The 16,258-nt window shown below is 36.5% G+C and overlaps 1 protein-coding gene across 1 annotated transcript; it reads right to left on the bottom strand.

Moving 5' to 3' along the window:
- Nucleotides 1–943: 943 nt before the first annotated feature.
- On the bottom strand, nucleotides 944–14,170 carry LOC117321037 (polyamine oxidase 4-like). The gene is made up of 4 exons (XM_033875516.1): nucleotides 13,483–14,170; nucleotides 12,813–13,067; nucleotides 2,297–2,481; nucleotides 944–1,403 (listed from the first exon to the last, which is right to left on the bottom strand). Exons 2-4 carry the CDS (start codon nucleotides 13,057–13,059, stop codon nucleotides 1,161–1,163), a joined length of 675 nt encoding a protein of 224 aa, XP_033731407.1. The 5' UTR covers nucleotides 13,060–13,067; nucleotides 13,483–14,170; the 3' UTR covers nucleotides 944–1,160.
- Nucleotides 14,171–16,258: the final 2,088 nt, after the last annotated feature.

Genomic DNA, 16,258 nt, shown 5'->3' with positions numbered 1-16,258 from the left:
AACTAAACCTGTTAAGATCTACCTAAGGATGTTGTCTGCTATTCTGTTAAACAATTAAACCTGTTGATGATCTACCCTGGGATGTTGTCCGGTCTTCTGTAAAACAACTAAACCTGTTAAAGATCTACCTACGGATGTTGTCCGGTCTTCTGTAAAACAACTAAACCTGTTAAAGATCTACCTACGGATGTTGTCCGGTCTTCTGTAAAACAATTAAACTTGTTAAGATCTACCTACAAATGTTGTCTGGTCTTCTGTAAAACAACTAAACCTGTTGATGATCTACCTACGGATGTTGTCTCGTCTTCTGTAAAACAACTAAACCTGTTGATGATCTACCTACGGATGTTGTCTGGTCTTCTGTAAAACAACTAAACTTGTTAAGATCTACCTACAGATGTTGTCTGGTCTTCTGTAAAACAACTAAACCTGTTAAAGATCTACCTACAGATGTTGTCTGGTCTTCTGTAAAACAACTAAACCTGTTAAAGATCTACCTATGGATGTTGTCCGGTCTTCTGTAAAACAATTAAACTTGTTAAGATCTACCTACAAATGTTGTCTGGTTTTCTGTACTTGTAAATGTACTTTCAGACAATATTTTCTGTGATCTAATCTGTTTTTTCAAAGAATGATTCAACATGGCATCTATCAGTGTAAAAGTTTACAGCATTGTTATCATAAAAGAAGAGGCCCCATGGGCCTGGTTATGTGACTATAAAGACCCTTAGTTGTAATGTAGCATACATTAGCAGTTTCAGTAGTGGTAATGAGAACAATAGAAATTTATTGTTAGAATTTTGGACCAGTTAAGAAAACAACAAAACTTGATCAGGACAATCTTTGAAACATTTCAGGCAAGTTTTAATAATAAATTCAAATAGTAGGAGTAGAGACTGAGTAGATTTTTTTTTAAAATGTGATTTTCAAAATGGCAGTCATACATGTAGCGACCATCTTGGATTTTGAATTGACCTGGAAAATTAAAAACTCTTGGTCAAAAATGTCTCAGGAGCATTCCTGGCAGGTTTCAGCTAAATCCTGGTAGAGAAGTCTGAAATGTGTTTTTCAAAATGCTGATCATGGTGGCCATCTAAAGTTTTGGATAACCCAGAAAAAATAATTACACATATGGTTGGACCTTCTCAGGATAATAAATCTTACGCATCTAGAACTTGGTCAAATCCATCCACCACGACCGTATTCCAGCCAAATAGTTTTACTGGGTCAAAGAACATGGCAGAGTAATCTGCCTTGGTGACAGCCTGATGATTACGTAGAATACTCGTGATGATGGCACGGTCACCCTGGAATGTGTGACGTGTGATCTCGTCCTCAACAGCCTTCTGTAGGGGGACATCTATACCAGTGGCTTTTACTCTGTCTACTGCAGACTGCATCATCTGGCCAATAGAAACAGAGGTCACAGAACATGGCCAATAGAAGTAGAGGTCACAGAACATGATCAATAGAAACAGAGGTCACAGAACATGGCCAATAGAAACAGAGGTCACAGAACATGGCCAATAGAAACAGAGGTCACAGAACATGGCCTATAGAAACAGAGGTCACAGGACATGGCCTATAGAAACAGAGGTCACAGAACATGGCCAATAGAAACAGAGGTCACAGAACGTGGCCAATAGAAACAGAGGTCACAGAACATGGCCAATAGAAGTAGAGGTCACAGAACATGGCCAATAGAAGTAGAGGTCACAGAACATGGCCAATAGAAACAGAGGTCACGGAACATGGCCAATAGAAACAGAGGTCACAGAACATGGCTGATAGAAACAGAGGTCACAGAACATGACCAATAGAAACAGAGGTCACAGAGCGTGGCCAATAGAAACAGAGATCACAGAACAATGAAACATACCTGGACTAAAACCTGCTGTCATTCTATAGGTAATAGGGAAGCTTCAGGGATTTTATGAAAGTGGGTAAAAGTTTGTTTGTTATACGTAATACAGTACATTCTGAAAACTTTCATAAGATTCAGTGATACAGAGGGTAGGTTGTCACTGACATATATTTTTTATTTTCTTATATTTCATGAAAGTAAAAACATTTTGATATTCTTATAAAGATGATACAGTATATGTTGGGAACAAGTTACAAGGGGCACAACTGACAAAAATAATTGTCAATTTTCATTTATGCGTATACATTTGTATTTAAAAAAAAAAAAAATTTGATACAAGAACAACAACTAATTTATAAGTAACTCAGGATTGAGATGATTTTTTTCTTCTAAAAAAGCTTGTGGCAATTAAGTTCCCAGAAAACAGCTTACAGAGAAAACTTCTGTGAATATTTTGTTGGCCTCATCACCCGTGAAAATCTTGCCAGCCTCTGGAACATGAAGCTGGATAGGACCCGATGTTTTAGTCTCTATCTCTCCTTTCCTTGTAATGGCTAAGATAGGGTTATCCTTCTCCTTAGAATTGATCCAGGTGGCACCAAGGTCAGTCTCTGCACCTGTAGCATAATAGCATGTTAAGTTCTCACTAATATGAAACTATAAAAGCAACGTCAGAGACATGTATTGGATATTTAGTGGGTACTGAATTGTGTCTCATTGAATGTAACATATATTTCTGTGTTTCCTTTGGTAACTATATTATAATCCCTTGTTTTTGTGTGTTCCCTTCGGTAACCATGTTATATCATTCCTTGTTTCTCTGTGAGTAACCTTTCTATGTTTCCCTTTGGTAACCATATTATAATCCCTTGTTTCTGTGTGTCCCCTTTGGTAACCATGTTATAATCCCTTGTTTCTCTGTGTGACCCCTTTGGTAACCATATCATAATCCCTTGTTTCTGTGTTTCCCTTTGGTAACCATGTTATAATCCCTTGTTTCTGTGAGTCCTCTTTGGTAACCATGTTATAATCCCTTGTTTATGTGTGTCCCCTTTGGTAACCATGTTATAATCCCTTGTTTCTGTGTTTCCCGTTGGTAACCATGTTATAATCCCTTGTTTCTGTGTGTGTCCCCTTTGGTAACCATGTTATAATCCCTTGTTTATGTGTCCACTTTGGTAACCATGTTATAATCCCTTGTTTCTGTGTGTGTCCCCTTTGGTAACCATGTTATAATCCCTTGTTTCTGTGTGTGTCCCCTTTGGTATTCATGTTATAATCCCTTGTTTCTGTGTGTGTCCCCTTTGGTAACCATGTTATAATCCCTTGTTTCTGTGTGTCCCCTTTGGTAACCATGTTATAATCCCTTGTTTCTGTGTGTCCCCTTTGGTAACCATGTTATAATCCCTTGTTTCTGTGTGTGTACCCTTTGGTAACCATGTTATAATCCCTTGTTTCTGTCACTGGGAGACACGAATGTACTAGTTTTTTCATATTTTCTACTAATTCTGAAATTTTCACCAATTTTACCATAAAAGATCTAATTTAACCCAACCCAGTCCATTTTTTCAGCAACGTATCTAATTATGAATTTTCATGGCTAATTTTCGACGGTCAAAGCTAGTTCTGTGAATCATATCCAATTTAACATGACCACCGTCTAATTCTATCGAGCTATCTAGAAATCATGAACTTTACTCTATTTATTTCATGACTATCTAAAAGTTTCCCCGACAGTCTAGAAATGTCCGACAGGGTCTATTTTGTTCTCCACTGACGCTAATTCTGCTCCTCGAATCTAGTATTGACGGAGCAATCCAGTTTTCGTGAAAATCGCCTAATATTAAACGTCATGACGAATATTGCGAGATTCGCCTCGGGCGGTTCTGTCGTGCGGCAATACCAGCACTGCCAGCCGTAGACTACTTTACCTGGACAGCAGCCATCCGTGACCATCGAGTCCCGCGGCTAGCCTCGACTTGGGAGCGCTCAGCCGTGAAGCGGTCCTACCATAATCACCTATACGGTGTCGGTACCAACTCGAATTAAGTGTTCAAGCTATAAATATGCGATACATACACGATAAGATACATACATTATGTATATCACATGATGTATATCTATATTTCTGATATCACATACGATACATTCACTTTTTTTGCAGATTGTTCCAGTTAAATTTTCATTAAATGTGCTGCATGTACATCAATATCATAAGACACCTGAAAAAATAAAAGTATTACATTCACAATACGACGATTACATATTTATTGTTATTCAATTGAGGCAAATTTTGTATCAATAAACGATTAAGTTGCGTACTTACCGTACGTTTAAATCTGTTTTTACCCCAGAATCATATATATATACTGTTGTAAATTTTAAGCATAGGCAAACGTTAGCCAAGTTCCGTTGTGGTAATTTGAAATTGAAAATAGAGACAGGCCGGTATTCTCGTCCTCCCTTAGCATTACATGAGAGGAAATGTATTTTATGTCAGTCAGGATTAGTAGAAGACGAGCGCCATTTTTTAATTGACTGTGAGTTTTATTCAGATATTAGGCGAATTTTATTTAGTGAAGCAAGCAATTATTGTCCAAACTTTTTAGAATTAGACCCATATGAACAATTTCATTATCTTATGACAAGTGATGATCTTCAGCCTATTTTAGCTTCTTCACTCTATCTGATGTATCGCAGAAGATCCTGTTTTACCTATATTTAACAGAACTTTTTACTATATTGTGTCTCATAAGTCTGGATGTGAATATAATTTTAATGCAACTTGTAAAGTTTTTATGACTTCTACTGTATTTTATATATCTGTAATATTGACACGTGACACGTTAATAAAATATTTTGTATTGTATTGTATTGTATTAATAAAAGAAAGAATATTGTATCGAAAACCTCTTGTCATCCACTTCACAAGGACACCTGGACAGTTGTTGATTACAAGGCCTGGGGCATTTCTAAATTGAACCTGCTGGTTGGCTTCCTGCCTTAGGCGGGAGCACAGGTAAATCCCCGCCCCCTTTTTGGGATGAACTATAAGCTGGTTCTGTATTTAACATGACAAGTATATTAGTCCTACAATATAAGACTTCGAAGGTACAAACGTTATCTTTTACGTTTATTGTCGGGTATCAACATTTTTGTTATTTGCCGAACCTCTAAGTACATCTTCTTTGGAACAGATGCCTGCATCAGAGACCTATATATCCACTATATACGTCCCTGGTTATATATAGAGGAATATTGTAATTACCAATGGGTTACACTATCCGAGCTCTAATATATACAAGCTTACTAATAAGAAAATTTGAAACTGTATGTATCACATCGATGAGATTAGAGACTTGTGATATACAAGTCTCTGATGAGATATAGAAAAACAACTAAACTATAAATCCTATATAGTGTCTCCGATATTCTATAGATGTTTCTTACTGAATATTGAACTGTTTTTTATTATCCATACATTTATAATGACGCCGAGGGTATAATATGTATGCATTTCATGTAACATGTTGAAACCGACTTCTCTGTGCATATTTTGTTGTGTATAGTGTGACCAGTATAGTCATTACGAATCAAACATGAAATAGAAGATTTGTAAAAAAAAAAAAAAAGATGTGTTGAACTATCATGTCTTACGTTTGACATAAAGAAAACAACTGTGTTATATAATAAAATCTTTCAATTCAATTCAATTCATTTATTACTTTAAACCTTACGGTTTATCAGTAGTATTATCAGCAAAGCGTCGTCGTTCCAAGCCGATGTTTTTAATTCAATTTGTGAAACACCTGATAATAATAATATGTTTATAATATGTACTTATGGGCCGTATGGCCTAAAGTCAATAAAGAATTTGAAATTTGATAAAACGTTTCGTGTTATTAAAGATATTCTTTCCTTATATATGATCAGTGATAATCCTATATAGCTTTATGGATTCGTACGTGCTAACTACGGAATAACATATATTGATATCAGAGAATTTGAAATTGTGTTTTACAGCACGTTCTAGATATCGCCTGAATTAGCTGTTTTTGTTTTCACTCTTATCAGTTTCTATGTTTGCAATATGACTACACTATTGTATACTCCACACACCACTCATTCATTCGATATTACCGCTCAGAAATGTCATAACATATGTATCGTCATTACATTGTATATTGATGCTGTCTATCTTTCGTTAAATTGCATTTTAAAAATAGTGAAGATAAAGAATTGTATTCTGTCATTTTCAGCATGCTTATAAGTCGTAAGGATTGAATTGAATAAACATTTTAAACAAAAAAAGACCGGTCTATAATCCTTTAATTGATTCGATCGCTGTATAGAAAACCAAGGTACCGCTACAAAAACTAAATTGTACGGGTTAATGCCGGGGGCTAAGATCTCGCAGCGGTTGCTATGACTACTCTGTGTGTCAAGCGACCGCGATCTACTACCTGTTCACCTGTCGACACGGGTGACCAACTCAGACTTTTTATCTATGTGATGAGAAAAACGTCCGGATTACTGCTGGAATTTTACTTAACTAACATTTCGTTTCCGATATGGAGCTCCGGATTCGGAATCAGAACTTCCGGACTTGTGAGTACAAATATAACGTTACGGAAATTCGTTCCCCGACATTTCCGTCGGGATTGTGAGTTTTACGGACTATCGGCGTCCAGATTTAGCGGGTCAGCTGTATTGGTATATATAACAGAAATACAAACACAAAGTGGAGTACGGGTTAGATATATACATATTATGTACAATTTGGATCTCATGGGATTCGAAAATAACCTACACATATTTGTACATATGACCCCCCCCCCCCCCCCCCCTACACAGAACAATAGAATATTTTCACTAAATACATATACACATACAAAAATGTACATGCACAATTATATTGATATTATCAAAAACACGTTCATCTTTATAATACCGTCAGATATGTCATATGTCTCCGATACCGTGAATCAAACGTTTGTATTCAAACTTGTGATGTACAGTGGACCCTCGATAAGTCGAACACCTTCGTTCCCAGTCCAAACCGTCCGGATTACGAGTTTTCCGGACTGCCGAATTTCGTCTACCAGGTCAAAAAAATTGTCGTGTAAGAGTTATCTCCCTTGATTACATACAATCCGGGACGTTTCATAAACACGTCTAATTGTCAGACTTTTTAACAATAAATATACTTATGTTTCTGATATGATTTTTGATTTCTTTTGTAGAAAGTAAAAAATAAACTTTGTTTTTAAAAGAACATGTAAAGTGAAAGTTGTTTTATTTATAGCGGGCATATGTGTCCTACAAACACCACACATGTGTCACGTCCCGGAGGTTCACAAACAAGTAGAAATTACAAACGTTAAATACCTTAAATAAAAGACCCGGATTTTACAACTTACCATCAGTCCATGTTTTTTTATGATTTTTACGTACCAGAAACCCCAAGCTATATATCTAAAAGTACGCTACACCAGCGAGAACTACCGAAGAAGTCCGATAATTATTGAACCCGTATTAACTTAACAATGTGACGCTTAATTAAGTATCATACGACTATTGACTAATTTGTGTGTAATCAACCCAGTTCTTGTGATCACTGCTTAATACGTAAATGTGTATGTAATTAATAACGTGCATCTTTCAATGAGTCGTCGTTTCACGTAACGGTGTTACAAAGCCGATATCCGTGTTTACCCAATACAAGTGTTCATGATGTTAATTACCGATCATAAATTTATTACATGTATTTGAGATTGATTAATTATGGTATCACGTACTGTATGTTTGTGCGTAAATTCTTGCTAATTACGAAATAGCAATATGTGTTCCTATGAAAGTTGCCGTCTGTAAAATAACTATAATAGATATTGTACGTCAAGTTGATAAAAGCAAGACCAGGCTATACTATAAAATCCTTTAATACTGTAAAGTTTAAAAAGGTCGTAGAGAAAAAGTAATGTACCGTTATAAAAACAAAAGTTACACTTTGTAACACAGGTAAACACCCGGGGCTATGACCTGGCAGCGGTCGCTATGACTACGCACAGTGTCAAGCAATAGTCTGTGTACAGCTGTCGACACGGGTGACTTGCTCCGACATTTTTTCTCCTCGTGGTGAAAAAATCGTCCGGATTATTGCGGGAAATTTACTAATGAAAAGTACATTCCGTTCCCAAAATGGGCTTCCAGAATCGGAATCCGAATTTCCTGACTGGTGAGTACAAATAACGTTACGGAAATCCGTTCCCGTGCATTTCCGTCCGGACTGCGAGTTTTCCGGACTATCGGCGTCCGGATTATCGCGGGTCCACTGTACACTGAATGGTCAACAAATGATAAACGTTCTGCCTGATGAGAGTCGCCGAGCGATGTGTGCGACATCATAGGGATTCCATTAGTTCTGTTTCTAAATAATAAGACAATTTAGGCAAACTTGCTATAGAAATGCAAGATATTTAAATATGTTTTCTTACATATTCCTTGTTGGAATCATGTATAAAGTAAAAATGTAATTTACCTAAATATACAAGCAAATATAGGTTTTTTAAAAAAAAACAACATATTTTTATTGCTTCAAATGTAGGCATGAGGATTGGGCAGAAGTTATACAACTTATTAAAGCCCCCTCCTTCAAACATTTTTACAACAATGTGACACAAACAATGGACATTTACATTAATTTTACGATTGACAAATTAGAAAGGAAGACTAAAGAGAGAAAGTGAAAGGAATACAGATAATTATACAAAATGAATTTATGTCTAACAAAAATATTTGATTTACACACAATAACATAATATCTGCCTAGAACAAACTAACTACGTTTGCACGCTCCTTCATCTTATCATTGTCCTTTCATGCTCATTCCTTAATCGTTCTCCTTTTGATAATCAAGCTCCTGCTAGGTAATATAATATAGGTTTACAACAGGGACATAAACCCTCAGTAATTGCATGTATGACATATAGATATTAGACCTCTCATTTTATGAATACTTGGGTTAATACAGTAATACTGTGGGATGCATTTTGAACGAATAATTTTCATTTCAATATGTTAAAGTGTACCCTGAATGAAAAATTACATTTTAATATGTTATTGGTATTGATTAATAAACAAGAATGCAGAAAACCGCATCAAAATCGGCCGACCCATTTCCGAGTAATTGTGATTTTTCTCGAAAACACACCTGAAGCCCAAAGCCGAATACCTCGTTTTGGTGACCTCTGACCTGTGACGTCACAGGTTGAACACGATCGGAGCCGCCATATAGGAAATATATAGAAACAAACGTGAACACGTGCCTGTAATTAATGCGAATAAGACAAAAAAAAAAGGAAAGTGCTGAATAAACTCTCTGAGTTATATTTGTGAATTAGTTAATAACAAGTGCTACCGAAACCAGGGACATATAACTTTCTTTTTAAACGGTGCCATATATAACATGTAGCATCTCACTAATTTTCTCTCATAACGAGCCATACACAACATGTAACATCTTACTAATTTTCTATTATAACGGGCCAAATACAGCGTGTATCATCTTACCTATTTTCTATTATAACAGGTCGTATATAACATCAGGGACGTATAATAAGTCTATATATGTCCCTGATAACATTTATATTAAAATATTTTATTCATATTTTTTTTATTTTAACGGGTCGTTGTAACATGTATGACATTTGAATAACCGGCCGTTTATAATGACTTACATCATATAGCCTTTATTATGGGGGCATGACAGGTTTGTTACATACACATATACCAGTATTGATTTCGGTTATAATACTTCTAGTAACACAAGTTTAAAATGCAATTCATTCAAGATGTGAAATAAATGCTAATCATTTTGGTTTTTTTTTTATTAGCCAAAACAGAAATTATACCGTTATTTGTGATTTTTGGGTAATTGTCCGCAATTGATAAAACGTGTCCATGAAAGCTCAGTAACTCCCAGACAAGATTCATAGAATAAATTTCAACATCATGGGTACATATATGAATGAGGTAATTTAGGTTAATTATTCTATAGACAAACGTTTGAGATATGATTTTTTTATTCGTTTGTATAGAAAACGAAACTCACTGAATTCCAAAAATAATGTGTTTGATTTCAACAAAATGTATTCCCTATAGTATAAACGCAATTCTTAATAAAATTCAAGCTCAATTTATGTACAAACAACCTGTAAAACCATGTTTTCGGAACTCCTTTGAAGTGCACAGAAACCAAACGCGTGAACTCACGGCGTGTGCTGATTAGAACACCAGAAATCACGGACACCTGTGGTGCAGTGCCAGGTGTGATGAGCTTGTGGACCGTAATTTCACACCTGGTAATTGTTTAGCAGTATACTAACCAATTCAAACTTGAGAATTCGTAATTCTCCGAACATGTTTATACATCTTTTAAAAGTCCTTTTTTAAGTGAAGATATGACTTGCGACACGAATTGAAAGCAAAACCACCAGGGTCTCGATCACTTCATAATAATGACACAATTACAAAAATAAAAGCAAAAAAATACATAAAATTTGGAGGGAAAAAAAAATCATACACGAAAATCATTACGAGTTTATAAATTTTAGTATTAATTATGATTAGTCACGATGAAATAAATTGTTTGTGTTTTATCATTAAAAACGGAGCTAAAATAATGGTTTTAATAAGTACCTATGCTTTATACCTGTACAGAAAGTATCAATTATATTATAATTGTTGCGAATCACTTTTATATAATTTCACTGACAACGATCGTATATAAATTATGTCTTTCTCAAGCATTTAATCGTCCTTGATCCCTGAGACCATGACATGTAAAATAAGGGTAAAATCTGTATATGTAGAAGTTTGTTGTAGACTTTAACACTGGTATTCATACGGGAGAGAGATTTAGTATATTGTAGATCATGATGATTATAATATATTACTTTCTAAATTAAGTGTCCTTCATGACTAAAGCGGGTTTTGCATAGAATATAACGCTTGAATTTACTGTACGTGTGTTCGTCTTTTCTCACAAACCAGAGTATCCAGAACTGTTGTATTGTTGGTATGTTTATTTGAATATTAATTTGCGAATGAAATGGCACATTATCTTAGTTTAATTTGTTGATGCTGTGTTGCTTTCTTTGGTAACGAGTAAGAAATGGTAAACACATAACTAATATACATTTATTGGTGATTGACCGATTATTACACCAGTCTGTGTAAACCAAGCGGTCATTTTCAGAGTCAATTTCACTATGTTATTATTTTTTTTTTAACTCAAACTTATATTGTTGGATTCCGACTTCTCGTCGGCAATATTCGCCAAATTCAACAACCTCAAATCTCATGTCCAGATCGTATTCAAACATATTTGTACTGATACTGTTCACACTGTCCTCTATGCTACTGGCCACCATACCAGTCACTCTGTTCAACCTGTGACGTCATAGACTGAAGAGTTCCAAATCAGCGTGACTGACCGATACGCTGATTAGCAGTCGATCGACAGGTGCAAATCGCGTACTTCGATGTGCGATATCTCGGCACTCGGCCAACCGATTTTGATGCGGTTTGCGACATTCTTCTTTGGTGGTTACAAAGAATAACACATTTGATTATCGTTTTTCGTTCAGGGTACACTTTAACATAAATAGATGATAGAACTCGTCTCCAATACTTTCATTGCAAAAATCTCCTTTATATATATATTATACCACCTTCCTGTCATGATACGAATTTTTAAATTAGACGTATGAAATTTAGTTAAATGTAGTGTATTTATTTCCGATAATATTGTTAATTGTGGAAGAACGAATCGTCTGTATCATTTGAGTCGGTACCGACATCGTAAGTATAGGTGATTATGGTAGGACCGCTTCACGGCTGAGCGCTCCCAAGTCGAGGCTAGCCGCGGGACTCGATGGTCACGGATGGCTGCTGTCCAGGTAAAGTAGTCTACGGCTGGCAGTGCTGGTATTGCCGCGCGACAGAACCGCCCGAGGCGAATCTCGCAATATTCGTCATGACGTTTAATATTAGGCGATTTTCACGAAAACTGGATTGCTCCGTCAATACTAGATTCGAGGAGCAGAATTAGCGTCAGTGGAGAACAAAATAGACCCTGTCGGACATTTCTAGACTGTCGGGGAAACTTTTAGATAGTCATGAAATAAATAGAGTAAAGTTCATGATTTCTAGATAGCTCGATAGAATTAGACGGTGGTCATGTTAAATTGGATATGATTCACAGAACTAGCTTTGACCGTCGAAAATTAGCCATGAAAATTCATAATTAGATACGTTGCTGAAAAAATGGACTGGGTTGGGTTAAATCAGATCTTTTATGGTAAAATTGGTGAAAATTTCAGAATTAGTAGAAAATATGAAAAAACTAGTACATTCGTGTCTCCCAGTGTGTGTGTCCCCTTTGGTAACCATGTTATAATCCCTTGTTTCTGTGTCCCCTTTGGTAACCATGTTATAATCGCTTGTTTCTGTGTGTCCCCTTTGGTAACCATGTTATAATCCCTTGTTTCTGTATGTTTCCCTTTGGTAACCATGTTATAATCCCTTGTTTCTGTGTGTCCCCTTTGGTAACCATGTTATAATCCCTTGTTTCTGTGTGTCCCCTTTGGTAACCATGTTATAATCCCTTGTTTCTGTGTGTTTCTCTTTGGTTACCATGTTATAATCCCTTGTTTCTGTGTGTGTACCCTTTGGTAACCATGTTATAATCCCTTGCTTCTGTGTGTTCCCTTTGGTAACTATGTTATATAATCCCTTGTTTCTGTGTGTCCCCTTTGGTAACCATGTTATAATCCCTTGTTTCTGTGTGTCCCCTTTGGTAACCATGTTATAATCCCTTGTGTCTACTATTAAATTAATATGAATAAATCTGGTGACAACGACCTACATGTATATATCTTTAACTTACCAATAGGTTTCTTGAAAAGTTTCCTGCTTGTCCACACACGGCCACCATATCGTTCTTTTCTAGCTTCCAGGACTGTAACATCATACAGCTGTGAAAGATGGTTGACCAGTTTCCTGGCCGCAGCTAGTCCAGAGATCCCTCCACCAATCACCAGTACTTCCTTTGGTTGATGAGGCGAGTCTGATTTACTAACCTCAGTACTGAACATAAGCAGCAGTAGACACAACTGAACAAATATTCTCTCCATATCAAAAACTGAAAAATAGGTAACTGTCATTCAAAATTAATCCACAAATTTAGTTGTATGCATTGCAAATAGATTAGGACTATAAGGTTAAGTGACTTCATTTGTATTCAGGTTATTATAGGTCCTGGTTATTTAATTCTTTTCAGATTTTTCTAGGTCCTGTCTTTAAAACTCAATCTAGCCTCTACTGTATTTCGATACCCAACCTGCTTCTACCAAAAATTGTCCAATAAACCTAGGTTTTTTTTAAACTCCGACTTTGAAAGGCATATAAATATCTTTTTCCCAATTTTCTATTAAAATTTCCAATTGCAAAGATGGGGAAATTTCCGAAAAGACTTCCTAAAAGTTTGAATGGTAATATTATAAGAATCAGAGTCATTGACTAAAATGTTCACTTCTACAAGTGTATAAAGTCATTACCTGTTGTGGTACATCAGTGTTGCTTAACTTTATTATGTAAACATTTCCCAATATTTCCTTTAACTATGCTAACTTTCCCGACTTCAGGGGTCCTTGGACTCGTCCAACAACCTCCCCTCCCTCTCCATGCATTGGCTGGCTACATGTATCACTGTAGGGTATAGCAGTGTGGTAAAGCACTGTGTAACAAGCTATCGTACTGGGTGCATAGTCCGTGGTCGGTGCCGGGGGCCAAGCATGACATATGCCAGGCATTTTTGAAGGCTGTAGCCGTGTTTGAGAGCTCAGTTGGGTGGGAACATGGGGTTTAGTCCAATATTGTGTATAACGTAGTTCTCATAGTATACATTTGTTATGTTGTAAATACCATGCTCTCGTTCTATTTTGATTAGTCTGTAGTAAGAAATAGGTTGTAGGTTGTATATCCCCCTGTATATTTATGTTTAGTATGCTCTGTAAATATGCTTAGCGGCTCTATCTGTATATATTGACAAGACGGGTTATTTAGTAGAAACAAAACATCGTTGCTGTTGGGATCTCAGTGTGACAGACTAAGATCGGACCCCACCCCCACCCCGATACGTTACAGAATTCATAAACCCCGTCCTGTCATTTTCAAGTTTTTTGGGGGGAAGGGATTGGAGTGAGGGGATTGGAGTGAGTTGACCATACATAAATACACGTATTACTGTATGTTAACTGAAGCAATTGGAATCAATGTAAAGCTATTAATGAAATTGTCAAATGTTCTAGACCTGTGACGGTGCCGGTAGCCGGTTAGGGAAAGAATATTGACGACAGTTACATATTAGAATTGTTGCGACCTCTAACCGAATTTTTAACTGTCAAACTGGTCACTTATGACAAATGTTAGCAGTCAGGGCAAAAGGCCTATTTCGGATTGTCTGGAGGCTTAACATTCTAATGAGGAAATATAAGGCATACCTACCTGTTTTCATACTACCCGCGTCATCTGAATCAACTTCGTCACATGTATGAAATGCCGTCCCGTAAAACGTGCATCTGATCTAGATTTCAAAGTGAAAGCGGAAGCGTAAAAAGTCACATGATTTGTCATAATTTCCAAGATGGCGTCGCCTGTTCCACCCCCACCAGACTTAGCCAGTTCGGAGCAGGCAGCAGCGGTTACGGTATGGAAATAGAACCAGACGCGTTATAAATATGTCACTTATAAACTTATTCATGGGTATATGTATTGTCATCGTGATATTTTGTGTGATAATGTCATAACCAATGTCTTAATTTTGACAGCAGCTTGATGACAACTGATACACTGTACATGTGTAATATATAAAATCTATGTACAATCGTTTTGGAGAAAAACACCAACTTGCGTATAATACGTAAGCTTGCCTATTATACGCAAATTGAGGTGTGGCATTGTTAGTAAAAGTAGCCAAAATCACTTTAAACTTGACTTTAAAAAAATCCTTCCTAAAAGTGTAGTATTATAATGTACATGAACTGACCAGTCCTTCTATAAAGTTCTTGATCATATATTGAGTTGGAAACATAGCTGATACATATGATTATCTTACATAGTTTAAGTTTCCTAAACTTTAAATATTCCATTATCATATGCACTAACCCCCCCCCCCCCCCCCCCCCCCCCCCCCCCCACCCCCCCCCCCCCCCCCCCCTCCCTCCCTCAATGGCAATGGCGCCAGTCATGGCATGTGGAATGTTTTGTTACCAAGTAAGAGCCCAATTCAAGACAGTACATGACATGACATGACAATATGAAATGGCTGTAGGCCTTATGTAATCCTACTTCAAATGAAAGCTAAATGAGAATAGGAAATATCAACCAGATGCGGATATATGTCTGAATAATAATGTGTGTTTCCTTACAGATATTTCCTCCCTCAACATTTGGATGATTTTAAAGTTGACCTTATGTCTCCTGCTAAATTCTGTCTGAGCATTGTAGAGATAAAGTTGACCATATTGCTGAATTCTGAGCAAGACATTTATAGACTGATAATGACTTCAGACCCATATTCTTATACTCATTTACCTTTGATGGAAGTTCCTTTGAGTGACTTATTATCATTTTTTTATTTTTTAGTTGACCTTGTACTTTGCAATTTTTTGTTTTATCTAGATGTAATACTCCTGATATTGATGACTTTTTTTAGTTTTAGGTGACCTTGTCGCCCTTGACCAGATGATGGCTATACATATATATATTATATATAGACCATTGTTTGCCATCCCTGTACCTCTGTCAACCCGGATGGTAGTATTAACCTTGTGGTTGAGACCAAGATCCTGTATATTATTGCTGTTATTATCAGGAATAAAGTTTTTATATGAGTCTTTCTGTGGAGACAAACTTGACAGATATCTTATCAACTGGGATTGTGTATTCCCATATATAAGTTAGTATGGGTAAGCGATGGGGGATCCCACTGAATGCTTTGAGTGACCTTGACCTTGGTAACCTTTATGCTATGTTGTATACTTGACATTACCACTGTGTAATTTGTATGTACATGTAACGCCCTTGAATGATAATGACTTAACACCCAGGATGATGACCTATATAAGGCCTAATTGGCTTTATTCTAAACTTATTTATTTTACAAAAATTGCAAAAAACAAGTTATATAAACTTACATTAACCTAATAAGGCCTTTTTGGTCTGGATGGAAGCGTGTAATGGGTCTTAGTGTGGGAGGATACCGGGGTGCCCAGGGAAAACCCACATGATCGGGCAGGTGACCTGGTACCTTATCATGTCTGATCAGGGAAT

Source organism: Pecten maximus, unplaced genomic scaffold (genome assembly GCF_902652985.1).
Source record: "Pecten maximus unplaced genomic scaffold, xPecMax1.1, whole genome shotgun sequence".
NCBI lineage: Eukaryota > Metazoa > Mollusca > Bivalvia > Pectinida > Pectinidae > Pecten > Pecten maximus.
This window is presented reverse-complemented; position numbering and strand designations above follow the sequence as displayed.

Coding starts and splice junctions, on each gene's coding strand:
- LOC117321037 (XM_033875516.1), bottom strand. CDS start 13,059: ATGGAGAGAATATTTGTTCAGTTGTGTCTACTGCTGCTTATGTTCAGT. Junction 2,482..12,812: donor ACTTTTCAAGAAACCTATTG/GTAAGTTAAAGA, acceptor ATTATGCTACAG/GTGCAGAGACTGACCTTGGT. Junction 1,404..2,296: donor TATTCACAGAAGTTTTCTCT/GTAAGCTGTTTT, acceptor TCTATTGGCCAG/ATGATGCAGTCTGCAGTAGA.